General features: G+C 41.4%; 1 protein-coding gene across 2 annotated transcripts in view; it reads right to left on the bottom strand.

Annotated features, from left to right (window-relative positions):
- LOC108972127 (S phase cyclin A-associated protein in the endoplasmic reticulum) overlaps positions 1 to 16,835 on the bottom strand; it is a 115,404-nt gene extending 98,569 nt beyond the window's left edge. Inside the window, exons 1-6 of one of the 2 annotated variants that reach the window (XM_018938614.1) lie at positions 16,194 to 16,835; positions 13,690 to 16,122; positions 12,140 to 13,628; positions 11,818 to 12,075; positions 11,625 to 11,748; positions 6,311 to 6,450 (exon numbers count right to left, since the gene is read on the bottom strand). In XM_018938614.1, the coding sequence (XP_018794159.1) occupies positions 6,311 to 6,450; positions 11,625 to 11,748; positions 11,818 to 12,075; positions 12,140 to 13,628; positions 13,690 to 16,122; positions 16,194 to 16,305 (4,556 nt within the window). In that variant the 5' untranslated portion in view covers positions 16,306 to 16,835. The remainder of the gene's footprint in view (positions 1 to 6,310; positions 6,451 to 11,624; positions 11,749 to 11,817; positions 12,076 to 12,139; positions 13,629 to 13,689; positions 16,123 to 16,193) is intronic. The other variant, XM_018938615.1, reaches the window with a different exon arrangement.
- Between the last annotated feature and the right edge of the window lie 585 nt (positions 16,836 to 17,420).

Below are 17,420 nucleotides of genomic sequence, written 5' to 3'. Positions count from 1 at the left end.
TAACATTAAGGACATAATATTAACATTAAGGACATATAAAAGGCATATAAAAATTTTCCATTGAAAATACACGACAATCGTGATTTTTTATCTTTAAATTTCTATAGCTCAGAGGCATTTTATGGCATCGCTTTGACTTTAGACATATATTCTTCAGAATTCAACACTCTACAAAAGTGATCATTGCGAGAAAGTCGACACTCACACCGACGAGGTGGTACGGGGCTCTAAACCTGATTTCTCCACGAAATTCGCATTTTTTTGTATATATTCTTTTAGAGCTATAGAAAATATGCTAATGACGAACTTGTAGAAAATTTTATTTGCTACAAAAAAGGTCCGAGGTTAATACTTCTCGACATATTCGGCTTTTTAAGTAAGGCTGTATGGAATTTTCATAGATTTTTTTACTACATAAGAGGAAGACTAATCATCGAAGCTCAACTTTTTGAACGAATTGGCAAGAAGAAATCACTCTACGCCACATCAAAATTCGACTCGCATCGCAAAGGCATACCGAGACAAATTAGCACAATTTTTGAGTGACGAAACCAAGATAAATAGGATAGATCCAGATGAAAAAACATTTGTACGTCGCCTACAAGGTCAAGCTCTTAACGGTAGATATATTAAAAAGATCTTAAGCACACCGATGGAAGTAACATGGTCTAGCTCGCGTTGACATGGCATGGTGTCGATTCAATTGTTCGAATAAGTGATAAAGTATACCGATTACAGTATTTGGATATATTGAAAAATAAAATGAAGCAATTTTTGAATCCTTGCCCATAAATTGGACATTTATGGAAGACATTGATCTGAAGCACAGGAGAAAATTCGCTGGACAATAAAAAAAAAATGGAATATCGGATTGGCCTCCGCAAAAAGCGAATATGTATTCAATACAAAATTTATAGAATGATATAAAACCCAAAATAGAAAGCAAAAAACTCAAAAATTTTTATTAAGTACATATGAGTCGGAATTGAAAATGCTTGGTATTCAAGCCCAAAGGAGTAATGTCAAAAACTGGTCGACAGCATGCAGCGAAAATGTGAAGAGGTGATTAAAAATGGTACAAAATACGAACGTAGTGAGCAGTCTTAAGTTATTTTTAATCATTTTTGATTTAAAAAACAGGGTATTTCGGTTTTAAGTCGAAATAATGTTTTTTCCTTAATATTTTCAATAAAAAAAATACAGTGTGTTTCAGACATAAAAGTTAAGTTAGATAAAACTTCGCAAAAAAATAAAATAAAATAAAATTATAAAAATACAAAAACCCAAAAATCTGGTTATTTGAATATTTTCTATAAATTTAGAGGTTTTGTGAAAGAGGTGTCAATACAACAGTTGTAGATCTTTTCGTTACCTGCAGATCAGCGATCAAGCTTCTCTATATATTCTCTAAATTAGCTAAGGTTAAGGACTAAATAGTTATCTTCGTACTAATTTCTAACAGATTATAAAAACAATATTAGACTAGAAGTTTAATACGGCCTCCGGAACAAGGGTAGGCTGATAGGTAAATATGTTAAAAAATCTCACGCCTAAACACGTGTAGCTTTTGATGTCCAGATCTCTTAAGTACGCGTCAAAAAGACTGTCGTATATCTACAAAACGCCTAAATCCTGCCAAAAATCTATTGAAGTGGCTAATATCTACTTCAGCAAATTCGCCGGGTTCATAGAAAGTGTGGCAACCAAGCCCGTGTGCACGAAGGGAGTCGAACACCCGTTCGTTCCCATTCTGATGTGATTGGGGTAAGGGTGCTCTTTCTTGCGAGCTAAACGGTTTTACAGCTTTCGATGATTTCGTTGGGACCAGACAAGTTTAATATAGAATTAACTTGACTCTACAACTATTGAAGTCAATATTTTCCTAACTAGCTTTTCACCGTTAGCGAGATCAATGCCTGTATAGCAGCTCTGTTATCGGAGTGGAAGCGTACCTCCATAAAAGAAGGCAAACTTCGTCAAAATACATCTGTTGCTACCTTGATAGTTGCCACTTTTGCATGACAGACAGTACAATGGTCCGGCAATCCGAAACAAGAGTTTATTGAGAGCTTCCGAAAGAAGACTCCAACTTACCACTTAGGCTTGGATGCGAACTCTTCTCCAGCGACTGCAACATGCCGCTACAAGTAGGCACCGCAGTGGTCATCTGCGATGAAATGGAAGTGAGAGAGGATTTTGGTATGTCCCTCTCTGGAACCCTTAGTGTGTTCGACTTCTCGGAGTCTGATAGCAACCTTTACAGCAATGCATTTGCCGGCTAACTCCACGAGTGTTATATGTTGAATGGCATTAGTCCGAATTTAAGGAAACGGAAGTAATCGCAGTACAAAAAAGATCTTTCTTTGAATAAAATTTTAATTGAGGAATTCTTGAATATTCAGTGCTTAGCTCAACCCAAACAGTAAGCAAATATTAATAATCCTTATGTAAAAATCTCTCTTTTTTTTTTTTACTGAATTCCAAATTCATTCCTCAAAAACAAAGAAAAAATAACTGTTCTTACGCAATTAAAAATTTTAATACGCAGAAACAGAATTGTGATATTTGTAAGAAAATATTAAAACAATTTCAACACAACACAGAAACAAAAACGAAAACAAAAACAAAAAAATAAATATGCAAAATCGAAAATTGTTTTCCCTCAAGTTCTCAAACACATTCAAATGAAAAAGTTTCGCAACAAATTGGAAAATAAAACAAGTTAAATTAAATTTTGCAAAGAAAGCAGTCACAGGACCTGGCAAGGACGACAAGCTGCTCAGATAACGGTAGCGTGACAGAAAAAGCGGAGAGCGAAAAAAGAGGTAGAGAGCAAAGTAGGAGCCGAGTACCCAAAAGTGAAGTGAAGCGCAACCAGCCAACAACAACAATGCCAACACAAGCACACACACACAAAGCAGTGTCTGCAACGATAAAGCGCAGGATACAAGTTGAAAATGCAAATAACAACAACAAATATGCAATAAAATTGCAAAACTACAAAAAGCTGTCGACAAAGCGAAATATAAATTTCGAATTTAACGAAACGGAATGACAGCAGGAAGAGCACAAGGCGAACACATGAAGCGAAACGCACGAAACGCCGGGATGTCTGTATGTGCGCGAGTGTGTGTGTGGACGTCGCATAATGGCGGCGTGCGGTGGGAGTGCCCTGTGTGTGTGTGGCACAAAGTTTGAGGCAACGGTTTTAAATTTTTGCTGCAGTTTTGAATAAACAAACAAATACGCTAAAGGTGTATGCAAAATGGCTAAAACAACAGCAAAAACAACGTTTGTTAGTCGTAGCACAGTGGTGGGCAGCTCAAGCGTGACGAAGAGATTTGCCAAAGAGGAGCGAGCGACTAAAAACGGATAAGCTGCAAAATAATTGTAGCGGAACGGAAATTTGAAAATTCAAACGAAAAGATGAGCGCGAAGATAAATGATAAAAAAAAATTAGTGGGGTTTGGGGGGCATGGAATATAAAAAAAAAATTATAGGAGGGATATTCAATTAAAATAAAGTCAAATTAAATCAAAAACAAAATAATTGTATTTTATTATCAAACAAATATAAATTATATCAAAAATCATACTGTCCTAAATTGTCGTATTTTTATACCCTGAACAGCCTTTACTTTGAAAAAAACAGAAGGAAATATCGGATACATTTTGAAATATATAACGGGTGATCTAAGATACTTTTTTCAATAGTCCTTTTTTGATCATCATCCCTCTTGAGACCCAGAATTCATTATTGGATAATATTATTCACTAGCAGCTGTAACTGAGAGCAACCCGTTCCATACATCAAGTATGGAACGACTTGGGATATTTTACGTCGAGAACTTAACTTGAAAGCATACAAAATACAGCTTGTGCAATAACTGAAGCCACTCGACTTTCCCAAGCGACACCGCTTCGCTCTATAGGCTTTTGCAAAGTTCCAAGAAGATGCGACGATTTCAAGACAAATTTTGTTCAGCAATGTGGTTTATTTCTGGTACAATGTTTATGTAAACAATCAAATTTGGCGCATTTGGCACGAAGTGCAACTGAAGAGATTCAAGACCTGCCATTTCATCCAGAAAAAACAACGATTTGGTGTGTTTTATGGGCCGGTGGAATCAATGGTCTATATTTCTTCAAAAATGATGCCGGTGGGAACGTAACCGTCAATGGCGACCATGATAACCGACTATTTGATGCTTGAAATTGCAGCTCGTGGTCTCGGCGACAGTGGATTTCAACAAGCCGGCGCTTCTTCGCGCACTTCGTATCAGTCAATGGATTTATTGAGAGAACACTTCGGTGAGCAGTTAATTTCACGATTTGGGCCGGGTCTAAATTCCATCCAATAACTGTATCAAGTTAGGGAAATGAGTATTCTGCCGCTACAATAACAACAAAAACAGGGAAATGAGATAAGAATACCTAAACCTCAAACCTATTAACAAAAATCTTCGAAATTTGGATGATACCCACTGGTAGGGGAGGCAACTCGGGTAAAACCGAGAAACTATATAATTTTATTTGACCCCCAAAAACCCACCCGTGATCCGCCACTGTTTAGTGTTGTTGTTGTAGCGGCAGAATTCTGCTGAGTTGACAGTCCTTGGCCGGATAAAAAAATACGAATCCGTTCCGGTTAGGTAGAACCGACTGTCGTACGTAGGAACGGATTGTTATTGTTGTCATAATTACAAAAAAAACAATGTTATTGTTGTCACATTTTTTACTTCAATTTGGCCGTGTTAGGACATATTTCCACATTTGGCAAGCGTTATTTGAAAAATACCTCATAATATTCGACCAAAAATGGCGTTGACTTGAAAATATGATATTTTTTTTTTTAATTTTAATATAAAAATATCTTGGAGATATGATTTTAAATAAATAAATAAAGCTTAAAAAGTATTTAAACTAACTGAAAAATTTAATTATTTAACTCGTCATATTTTAAATAGAGAAACTTTCGCAATCAAAGTAATTTCGGAGCAATTCTGCTTCATTAAAGCAACCAAACCTTAAAGACTTTGCAAGCAACCTAAATTTATCGATAAATCTACAAAAATTACAACGCACAAACATGTGAGGGCGTAGCAGCCAACAACAGCGCTGAAAACAGTAAACACAGTAACGACAGCGGCAACAACAACAAACGGCAATAAAACGCAGAATGGCGTAACACAAACAAGTAAAATGGCAACAACAGCGCGGCAGACAATGGGAGTACAAATGGGGCGATTGGACAAACCCCCAAGCGCCCGCACACCGTCGAACCGAGCGACCGAACAAAAGCGCGTCAGCCACCAGGTATTCAGGTAGCGGCGCGCGCTGCGGCAATGGAAGCCTGGGCGGATTTAAGTCAGTCGGTACAATGCAAAAGTGCTGAAATTTGCATGAAAACATGCAAACAACAACGCCAGCAGCAACAAGAGCAAACAAGCAAATAAAAATGGAGAAAAAATTAAATGCGGCGAAAAAAAATTGCACGAAGGCGTGCAACTTGGCAGTAAAATTGCGCTTGGCAATCGTACGGTAGGCAGGCAGGCAGGTTACAGCAACGCGCCGCGGTTTAGTAGCGAGCGAAATAAGCACCGCGCAACATTAATGCTGCGGTGAGGCGCCGTTATGCGCGCAACGGCTATAACGATTGTGGTGGCCACCAACGCCAGCGGAAAGCCGCGACGCGCTCAACAACATCAGCCAAAACTTGCCGCGCTGAATGCTGCTAGCGCTACAGAGCGCGCACATATGTATGCGCTGCGTTTTTATTTACACGACCGCGCCAGAGCTTAAGCAGCCGCAACAATGGCAACAAAAGCAAAAACAATAATAAATAAAGCAAAACGCTTATCCCTACCAAGCGTTGCGCACACACATGTGTGCAGGTGACGGACGACAACAACAACACAAACAACCACTAAGAGAGCTTATTAAATGGTGGCGTTAAACGACACGCCCTTTTTCGAACTCGCTCACTGCACTGCCCTACACGGTTCTAAGCTTATGCACGCGCATGCGCACTGCGCAATGCTCAGCAACGCGCTATGCTTGTCTCTTTCGCGCGCGCTTTGCAGCAATTACGACTTTTCGAAGTTCGAAATGTGGCATTTCCCCTGCGCAGCGCAGACGTGCAGCCGCGCACCCTGTACACAGACAAGACTCATGCAAGCCACATTAGCTAGCGCTCATATGTTCTCAAATCACTACAGACGTGTCTATAGAAGTCGAGCGGGCGGTTGGTATTTACTCATAATTTCATGGACACACTGGCTTAAAAGGCGCACACTGTTGTGTTGACTTACCTTATCAGATCCGGTAGGCGTTCCAGCACTTTGGGGTGGGTGTGCTTCTTCGTGTAGGACGGCGACATGGCCACTGTGCAGGCGAGCATTAGCTCAGTGGACAACTCGACAGGATGTTGCGGTGATTTTTCTTCGGGAAGCTGTGAAGAAACAAAGTAGAAATTAGAAATAGCAGCATAAGACATATAAAGAAAAGGTGGAAAAGAAAGCATTTGAAAAATAAAATGGATTCTCTTCTTCATCACATTGGCATTAAAACTGTTTCGTGAATCGAAAATAATATCGGATGACAGCAAAACGGACTTAGAAACAATGAAAGTGTATGGAGACCAAGAAGAAATCAGTCAGTGCAGGACTGACGCAAGATGACAGCGTGACAGCTTGACAGACATATGCAAACAAAACTAAGGAAATAAATAAGAAGCACAAAATAAAAATATGCAAGGAAGGTAATGAAACAGTTCGCTGCACATTAGGGTGGTGGCATGATATTTTTATTTTTGTTGAATTATTGCTTGTCAAAAAAGTCTTGCGGTATTTTCGCTAGTTGGCGCTGAGAGCGCGTAGTTCTAGTTTTTTTCGTCGCATCGGGTCATGCTAAACCTTTTTGGAAAGCTCATTTCACGCGCTACACGTGCTTGATGGACTGTCGTTTCTTTTAAGTCGTTCGTGAGTTATAGCGTCGCAAACAGGGAGCAAAATAAAGAGAAAATACGGCATATTTTACAGTACTACTACGATAAAGGGAAAAATGCATCTCAAGCCGCCAATAAAATTTGTGCAGTTTATGGACCCGATACAGTTTCCATTTCCACCGCACAACGATGGTTTCAACGTTTTCGTTCCGGAAGGCCTGTCGTCGAAAATTGCGATAAAATCGCTGAATTGGTCGAAAGAGACCGGCATAGTAGCAGCCGTAGCGTCGGTCAACAGCTGGGCATGAGTCATCAAAAAAAATTTTATGAACAATTGAAAATTCTATAAAAATACCGCAAGACATTTTTGACAAACTATTATTTAAAAATCAAAAAGTACACACACACAAAAGCAGTCTAACAACATAATTTCTAACAAATTAATTTCTTGATATGATTTGTCCATGACAGGAAGGCACAGGAAGGAAAGAATGAAGACACATAGGAAGGAAGATTGAGTACCAGTCAAATTCGATCACTTAGCTTACGAGGTGTGTTCAAAAAGTATCGCGACAGTTTTCTGACAGTTTTCTTCGATTGCAAGGGCGTGGTGCATCGTGAGTTCTTGCCACAGGGAAGAACGGTCAATAAGGAATATTACCTGCAAGTTATGCGCAATTTGCGCGAAGCAATCTACCAGAAACGCCCGGATTTGTGGAAGAACAAAAATTGGAAAAACAAAAAGAGAAAAAGTGGAAGAACACATCGTTGCTTGTGCGCGACTTTTTGTYCAAAAACAACACACTAATGATGCCGCAGCCACCGTATTCCCCAGATCTGGCCCCCTGTGACTTTTCCTTGTTCCCTAAACTGAAGAGGCCCATGAAAGGACGACATTACGCTTCTCTTGACGAGTTAAAGACGGCATCGAAGGAGAAGCTGGAGATAAAAAAAAATGATTTTTTGAAGTGCTTCGAAGATTGGAAAAACCGTTGGCACAAGTGTATAATATCTCATGGGGATTACTTTGAAGGGGACAAAATAGATATTCATGAATAAATAATTTTTGAAAAAAAAAAAAAACAAGAAAAAAAATTCGCGATACTTTTTGAACACACTTCGTATTTTAGATGAAGTCGATTTTACGATAAAAAAATTTGCATAAAAGCTCGCTCGGCGGAACACAAGTTCGAGTTCTTTTTAAACGGTGTTCCGGTATAAAACTTTGCTTGGCAATTTACCAAAATATACTGAACATAATTGTTAGGTTAGTGTTTACTTCGACAGCTGGTCTGACAGCTACGACAGCTAGGAAGTTCTGTGCTTCTAAACAAAAATACACTATAACTTTTGTATTAATCAATGTGCGCAATCCAACCGAAGAGTCGCCATATCATAAATATGTTTTGTTTGTAATTTTAATTTAAGTTGGAACAATTAAACAACCTTAGCTCCAACGGCTGGTAATTTAATCAATTATTGAAATGTGAAGAAGTGAAAATAGTTAACCTCCATTTAAGAAGTTACAGATAAGATAGAGATCTTAGAGCCGGATACAGAACAAAGCCTGTTTTTTTTTTTTTTCTTTTTGACAGATCACGCGTGGGTCGTGTCAAGCTGTCATGTTACTTTTGTACAAAATTGAATTTAAAAATTGAAAAACGTTTACAAACCGTTCAACTTTATTACGAAAATTCACGTCTGTAAAGAATGTGTTTTGCGCGCTTCGCTCAACTTCTGGTAAACACAATCGGCCTACTGAGCGAACTATTCGCAACACCATCACTCATGTTGAGATCTAGCTTTCATTATTGGATAATATTCGACCGAATAGACCACGTTCAGCACACAGCGAAGCAAATATAGCAGCCGTAGCTGAAATTGTATACGAAGACCCTGAAGAGTAGGAAGAATTCAACAAAATTGTCACACGTTTGCGACCCGGTGGAATCATCGGTACACATTTCTTAAAAAAAGATGTCTGTGAGAACGTAACCGTCAATGGCGAACGTTATCGCGTCATGTTCACCGACTATTTGAAGCCTGAAATTGAAGCTCGTGATCTCGGTGACATCTGATTTCAACAAGATGCCGTCACTTCCCACACATCGCATTAATCAATGGATGGATTTATTGAGAGACTACTTCGGTGAACAGAAAATTTCACGTTTTTCGCCAGTCCGTTGGCCACCAAGATCGTGTGATATCACATAGTAAGACATTTTGCTGTGGTGATATTTAAAGTCTTAAGTCTGTGCGGACAATGCCGCTTCGAATCAGGTCTTGGACCAAACACCACGCATGTCATTCATCAGTAACCAGTCGAAATACCCGAACGAAACATCGAAAATTGAATTCAATGGATGGACCATCTGCGACATAGCCGCGGCAAACATTTGAAAGAGGAAAAATGCTAAGGAATGTTCTTTCGAATGATAATAAACGTTCCCCATCAAATTTAAACTTTCAGTGTTTCTTCTTAAAAAAAAAGAACAAAAAGTAGGGAACCTCGAAATGGATCACCGTTTATAAAGGATTGACTCTATTGAGCGAAGACTGAAAGCTGGTAAAAAAAAACTCAGGGCGTAAATAAAAGTTGAAAAGTTTTTAATGATTAAAACCGCGACTTCTTTAGATACGATAAAATTCCACCTTAACTGAGTTTAATAGAAACGAAATACGCTAAAGAGAAACTGAAGATATCGAATTTTACCATAATAATAGGTTGTCAAAAAAGTATTGCGGTATTTTTTTTTTTATAACGGTTTGATGACTCATGCCCAGCTCTTGACCGATGCTACAGCTGCTACTATGCCGGTCTCTTTCGACCAATTCAGCGATTTTATCGCAATTTTCGCCGACAAGCCTTCCGGAGCGTGGCGCATCTTCGACCACCTCCACACCAGAACGAAAACGTTGAAGCCATCGTTGTGCGGTGGAAATGGAAACTGTATCGGGTCCATAAACTGCACAAATTTTATTGGCGGCTTGAAATGCATTTTTGCCTTTATCGTAATAGTACTGCAAAATATGGCGTATTTTAAAAAGGTATAGTATGACCCAATGCGAAGAATAAAACTAGAACTACCCGCTCTCAGCACCAACTAGTGAAAATACCGCAAGACTTTTTATAATTATAATTTTAGGGGAATATGTGATGACAGACTTTAATTTGGCATTCATCCAGATCCCCTTCGATTATACTTGTATATAGAACCAATTTGGATTATTTGGATTTATTTGCCATTTGTTTGAACTCCAGATTAGAAAATTATTAAGTTTTTGTTGTAAGGGTTACCTAATCCTCGCTTGGGCGATATAAGATATAAGATGGTTGTCACCGAAGTCCCCTTAGGCCGAGGAAACGTGCTATTTCGACGCAGTTGGGCCACAGAGATAGGGTGTTATATTATTCGAATTCGCTGAGCATGCAAAGGGGTGGTTAGAGTCATGCGGGGACTCGTTGCGGACTGCACATGTACCCCTTATTTGCAACAATTCTGCTCAAGTAGGAATTTAACCTGCTGCAGTATCCGAAACGAATTACGAGTTTTCGTGAGAAATGTTTTAGGGAAAATTTATGGTCCTTTGCGGATTGGCAACGGCGAATATCGCTATCGACGGAACGATGAACATCACGAATTCTACGACGACATTAGCATAGTTCAGCCAATTAAGAGGCAGCAGCCGTCCGTATTTCCCAGCTCTAAAGGTATTCAACACAGTAGCCGCTAGGAGAAGCAGAGGAAGACCGCCACTCCATTGGAAAGATTAGGTGGAGGAGCTGGTTACATTTGGAATCACCAATTGGTGCCAAAAAGCGAAGAGGAGGAGAGAGCGAGGGGCGCGCTGTTGTAAACTCGGCAATAAACGCGTAAGCGATGTCTACGCCAATAAAGAAAAAGTATCCAAACGAAGCTGCGTAAGATTCGCTCGAGATTCTCGGGACATCTCGCGCTTTTCGTATGCTATGTGTTGTGATTTAACTCTAAGTACGTCATTCACTAAGAGAGGGAGGGGTTAAAGGCTCTACTGTGAATGAGAGTCAGTGCGTGTCTGAAGTTAATTGATTCCATAGTCTGGACTGCGTATTGTTCAATGTCGTCGATGTAATCAAGAAATGAGCTCTTGATGCTCCTATGAGCCGACTTCGATTTAAGCAGACGACTTCAGGGATGATTTCTGTCTTTTTAAATCTGGTTCAAGGGAAGTTGAGGTTACAGACAAAAGCAAAACTTAGTTATAAGATCTACTAAAAAGAAATCCACTATTTTTTCATTAAAATGAAGGTTTAATTTCGATAGATAGGTAAATAGTAAAATTGAGGCTTGCAAAGCGACCTATGGTCTATCACATATCAGAAAGATCCAGCATCATGAACGATTCCAGGAGCCTTCTGGGCACGACTGAGGTGACCACATATTATAGATGAAACCTAAGGCCTTCAGCCTGCTTCTGCAAATTGCTGAGCAATCCAGAATCAGGTGTTCTGCAGTTTTCTGTTCCCACGACGTTGTACGTAGCCGGAACGAACCCAGCATTTGATGCAGCCAAGGACTCTCAACTCGGCAATAAAATTGCTTGGAGAGCGTTTTTGTCGCCACAACAACAACAACAACTTAGTGAGGAAATGTTACAAGGTCTTCTAACACAAAGGACTTGGGAAAACTATCACTCACCTGCAAACTCTGGAATAGCACATCAAATAGCGCGCTCAGCGTATTTCCAAGTATGGCGTGACGCGCAATTTGCGGACAAAGCGTACAGGCGTTACGATATAGTTGCACAGCGAGCACAACAGCGCTGTAAAAAACGAAAAAATATTGTTTTAAATTCAAAATGTTGAAAAAAACTATGTTTAAAATCGTTTACCGCTTTGGAATGTCATTGTTCTCTTCCATGCTTTTGCTAATCACATTTGTGGTGATGACACCGAGTCCATCCATAAGCAGGAAGCACTGAAAATCGAATACTTGCGCCTTGCTCATGAGACGCAACAGCTGACTGACAGCGCGCTCCAAACCTTGTGAGCCGCCGCCTTTACTAACGAGATTCAAATATTTCGGCACTTGACTCTCGCGCTTCATATGCAATGGCACCGGTGGTTGCTCCTTCATGTACTCCTCGGCACTACAATAATAGCGGCATATATTAGTTATAATTTGAATTTTGTAAATTTCATTTTCTTGTTTACCTCTGCGCCATGCGTTGCTTGAGCTTTTTGATTTTTTTCTTGTAGCCGCGCGTGTGCTCGCGACTGCCCACATCCGACACCGTTGAGGACAGATCGCCATCCTCGATTACCTCGCCGTTTTCATTGCGCTGCACGCCATTCTCATCGACGTTGCGCGTCGGCAAAGTCAATTCAAGCGCGCGCTGCCGTATATGCTCGATATTCTCTTCGTGCCGCCGCGCCGAATCCTGCTGCTTCTGCAATATCTTACGCTGCAATTCTTCAGTGGTCTGCTGTTGTTGCGTTTGACGCGCCAACAAACGCTCTTCACGATCGCGCGCCTTTTCACGCGCCAGCGCCTGACGTTGACGCTCCTTTTGCTCTTGCATTTTGCCGATGCGCTGCTCTTTTTCCAAACGCGTCTCGTTCATTTTCTCTAGCTTGCGTTGGCGCTCTTTCTCCAGCTCTTGGCGCCGTCGCTCGACGGCAGCTTCGCGCGCCGCCTTCTCTTCCAAGCGCTTTTGGCGCTCTTGCTCCAAGTCTTGCAAGCGCCCCTCGGCGTCCTTGGAGGATTCGAGCAGATCCAAGCGCTTGTTTTGTGCCTCGATATTTTTAATGAAATTTATCTCTTTCAACTTTTTCTCCTCATCGTGCGCCTTCTCCACTATTTGACGCAGATATTGCTCGCGATTCTCGGCGGCGCGCTGCATTTTATCCTCCATCTTCAGGCGCTTATCCTCGATTAGCTGACGCTTGGCTGCCTTCACGTCTTCGACGCGCGCCAATAGTTGTTGTATTTTAATGGTTTTCTCTTTCTGCACTTGCTCGCGTTTTTGTTGCGCGCGCGTATGCTTCGCTTGGTATTTCTTCAGTGTCTCCTGCAGTGAGCGGCGTCGCGACGGTGAGGAGAGTTTTTGATGCAACTCTTGCGCGCGTCCCGGATGTCGCGCCACATACGCTTGTAGCGTGGCCAGCGCTTCTTCGCGCTCAACGCGCGACATTTCCGAGAGTAGCGCATGATAGCGCATTTCCAAGCTGAGATTCGGATCCATGCCATCCTCACCGGCTGGTAAGTAGGGTATTGAGGAGGCATCATCGAGCAAACGATCTACCGTTTCGTTGCAGTCATGCTCATGATCAAGTGCCACTTCACCGTCCGTCTCATCGGTTTCAGTGTCCACATCGATTTCGGTGTTCTCCAACTCGCGTATTTGACGCTCCAGCGATTCTTGCTCCTCGACCAGCATGCGCTGATCCTCATCACAATCCGTTTCGCTGGCGAATGTCTCCTCGCTCTCATCACAACTGGAAAGTTTGCCGCCGCTGCAGGTGCTGTCAAGATTGTTGCCACCAAAATTGGCCGCTTTGGCGGTTTGCGCAATACTCTCGTAGAGATCGCCAATGGTTTTGGAGAAATCACGATTTGTTTGTATTTTTATGTCAATTTTATTTTGTTCGGCGAACTCTGTGTTGTCGGCAGTGGCTTCCTTGTTGTCTGCCTCGTCATTTGCTGCAATAAAAACCAATAATTAAAAACAAAATATCTCAATAAATTGGCAAAATTCACTCACCATCCACAACCGTCTCGGTCGAGTTGGCCGCAGAAGTCTCCAACGAGCCCGCTCTGCCGTTTTGCTTGCGTTGCGCGTACTTCTCGCTGCGCATATACTCCTTGTGCAGTGAGGTCATCTTCAAGCCCGTCAAATCCGACTTTTGTCGCTTGATTATCGCCTCGCGTGTTGGCACATTTGGCGCGCGTGCGGAGCTTGCGCCATTCGCAGCGCTGGCAGCGGGCGCAGCCGCAGTATTCTTGCGTTGCGTTGGTAGGGAATTCACCTTGGCCTTGGCATTCTTTATTTCGGGACGCGTCGCGCATTTCACCGGCTTGTCTACACACTTTTGCGCCTTCAGCGCTTTGGTTTGCTTGGCGCTTGGCTGCGTCTTATTTGTGACGTTATTGTTTTCCTGCGTGGCGCCTTTCTTAATGGCTACTTTTTTGCTCCTTTGATGCTCTTCACTTTCGGCCAACTGTTCATTGAATAGCGCTAGTGTTGGAAGACTGGCATAACCTGTGGGTTGATTAAACCGATTGGCCCAATGCATGCTGGAGCGACGACGATTCTTCACCGTCAGCCAGCCGTCGTTGGCGTCGGAGGGCAGCTGCTTCGGCTCCGAACGACGTTCGTCGATGTGTACTATTGCGCCCGTTGCATGTGATAAGCTGCTTCTGGAGGATGATATGAGTTCAGTGCTGGCTTTGAGCGTGGAGCTTGAGCTGCCGATATCTTCGCGTGAGGATTTGCGCGATGAGACTGTTGTCTGTGAATACCGTTGTGTAGGATGGCCGGTGCGGGGCTTTTGCTCTTTAGGTTGCATTTCAATCATGGTGCGTGAACGCGCGGACAGCCTAGAAGCGACATGTGTTGGTGGTCCGTAATGTTCAGTTTTACTAGATGGACGTGGTGTTATATAACGTGCGCTGGCACCGCCTGCTGATAAACGTGACGCCGCCGGTTTTGTCACCGAAGCGGTGGTAGCGGAACGGCGCAGACAGGTGTTGGGTAGAGTTTTCTGCGTTGGCACCGCTTTATTCACAGCCGTTGCGTTGGCCAAAGGACGTATGGCGCCCGCTGGCTTTGTTGGATTTGAATTTGTTGGACGCGTTGTAGCTGGACGATTCAAAACACTGGAATATTTAAGTGGACCATTTTGTGCCGTTGCAGTTGTGGCTGGTTTCTTCGAAGTGTCTGCTGTAACAAGAGTCGCTTTAACGTCAACTATGGGTTCTGCTTTTCGTAGTTCAGTCGTAGGCGGTGTAGGCATTTTATTGGCATCTTTTGCTAGAATTTCATTTTCCATTTGATTTAGCTTTTGTACAGTCATCTCTAAAGCGGTTGGTTCGCGATTCATTGCGAAATGTGGATCATCTGCATCGGTGCCACTGGAATCATTGCCATTTAAAGTAACGTTAGCCCCTTTGCTAGTGGTATCAATAGTCGTTTCCACGTTTGAATCAACTATTTGCACCAGTTTCTCATTTTCCTGTTTTACTTTATCTTCCTCGTGCTGCATTTGTTGTTGCTCCAGCATGTTTTGCTCCGCCAATTGCTGGTCACGTTCACGCTGCTTTTCATATTGTTGACGCTGTCTTTCAAACTCTTCCTGCTGTCGCAAGCGCTCTTGCTCAGCCTCTTCAGCCATTTGTCGTTCTTCCGCTTCTCTTTGTAGTTTTATTCGTATATCTGCCAAAGTCAAATGATCATCTTCTAGATCAGTTTGTGCATACTGATGGCACCTATTAAGCAATTTCATTGGCTCGGCTTCCACATGTATCTCTGGCTGAGTGTCTATGCATTTCTTTTGTTCTATAACTTCTGTTGGACGCTCATTACTGGCTCTGCCTTTGTTTGTGGCAAACAACTCACGCACATTCACACGCATAGCACCTTTTGGTAGGGGATCACAGGCACGTAAGCTTTTTCGTGGTGATGCAGTGTCGCCACAACATGGTGACGACTTTCCCGACGCACATGCACAGGCAGATGGGCTTGATTTACCCGACATTGTAGGGCTGGTCAAACTTTTAGCGCGTACACGTGGTGCAGGATTACTCTTACGCACTTCCCATGCAAGTGATTGTGGTCTTTGCTGCAAAGGTCGTGATTCGTAATCCCAAGAAACTTTGAACCACTCACTAAGCGATTTAAAGTCGCGCACATAATTCTCAAGCACTAAAATCGCCTCCTGGCACCATGATATATTCTCACAGCACTCCACTGTCTGATAGATTTCGTTGACAGCACGTTGTAAATTGCCAAATAGCAGCGCCCAATAACGTGCTTGTAATTCCGATTTTTTGTCTCGACCCGTAGAAGCACTACGCACACGTGGTCCTGTATTTTGCATTTTTGTAGTTCGTATTGGCGACAATGCATTCTTTAGCGAATTTGGTGACTTTGACGGTGCGACGGGTGGCTTGCGTACATTTAAGGACGGCGAAATTTCTGTTTCGCAGTAATAGACAACGAAAATCAATAAATTAGCTTAGAAATACATTATTACATTAAATACTCACTACCAGTAATGCCTTGAGAGCCATCCGTTGGTACTTGATCCTCACAAAATTGGTAGACAAGCAAATTCTTGGCATCGCGCCCCTCACGATTTAACACCTCTTTGACTTCCATAGCTCAGCAAAATGCTTTGTTCAATTGGCGTATTTGTGTGTGCAGCTGTGATTTCACTGGCTTCATCCGCTGCCGCTAAGCCGCCCACACAACACACCTGTGCAATATTCACCAAGTTCTTACTAAATTACTGCTAAAAATCAACTAATCTTTATAGTATAACACTAAAGGGCGTTATAATTTCCTCAGAAAACACAGTTGGTATGAAATTAAACACGCTTAGGGAGTGCACACACCCCACGAAGGCGAGATTCCTTACGGTTCTTAGCTTGTGTGTAAGTAAATGTTGCTGTTCTTTACCGTTTTTTTCTTTAATACAACCTTATAATTTCTGCGCTTATTGCGCAATTATATTTCCTACTATGATTAATTTAACACAATTCTTTCATGCTCTACATCATTATTTATTCGATTATATGTAATATGAACACGATTTATGTTTAATTAGAAATTCAAGTTGGAAAAACAAACACCATTCAAAAATTTGCACACAATTCTGATGTTCGACTCATATGCCGTTGTTCACGATGTTTTTTTCTCTCTTATTGTGTTTTTTGGCATTTGACAAGTTTGTTTGGTAGTGTGCGCGTGTATGTGTTATATACAAAACTACAGCTGACTGAAGGGTTGCTGTGCCCTTTTTTAGTATTAGATGCCAATTTACGATATCGCAAATAAAAATAATAACATAAAAATGATTTTAAAACCATGATCTTATATTTCTAAATATATACTATTTCTGTATATATACATATATTGCCGTCTTTCTTCTAAAATAAGATTGTAGTTTCTGCAAAAAAATAATACTCTTCTCCTTTTGTATAATATTGTTGAGATATTCCAGCTATTTATATCTGAGACTTTTTGTTAATTTCGGTAAATTTTCTCTAAAACATTGATATCTTATTTATACGCGCTTAATTTATAAGTATGTAATATATAAAAAATTATGTTTTATCACGTAAAAACTAAAACATATGATTTACACTAGAAATGTTAGATCGTAAGTTTTGTTTACGTGCTCAGTTGTGTTTTGTTAACATGGTTTTCTTTGCATACATGCAACCCTGCAGCAGTTTGACATTTCATAAAGCAAGTGCAAAAGAGGGAAAGCA

The sequence above is a fragment of the Bactrocera latifrons genome, unplaced genomic scaffold, assembly GCF_001853355.1.
Source record: "Bactrocera latifrons isolate USDA-ARS-PBARC rearing strain unplaced genomic scaffold, ASM185335v1 scaffold_38, whole genome shotgun sequence".
Taxonomy (NCBI): domain Eukaryota; kingdom Metazoa; phylum Arthropoda; class Insecta; order Diptera; family Tephritidae; genus Bactrocera; species Bactrocera latifrons.
The sequence above is the reverse complement of the archived record's forward strand: the minus strand, read 5'-3'. Positions and strand labels throughout refer to the sequence as shown.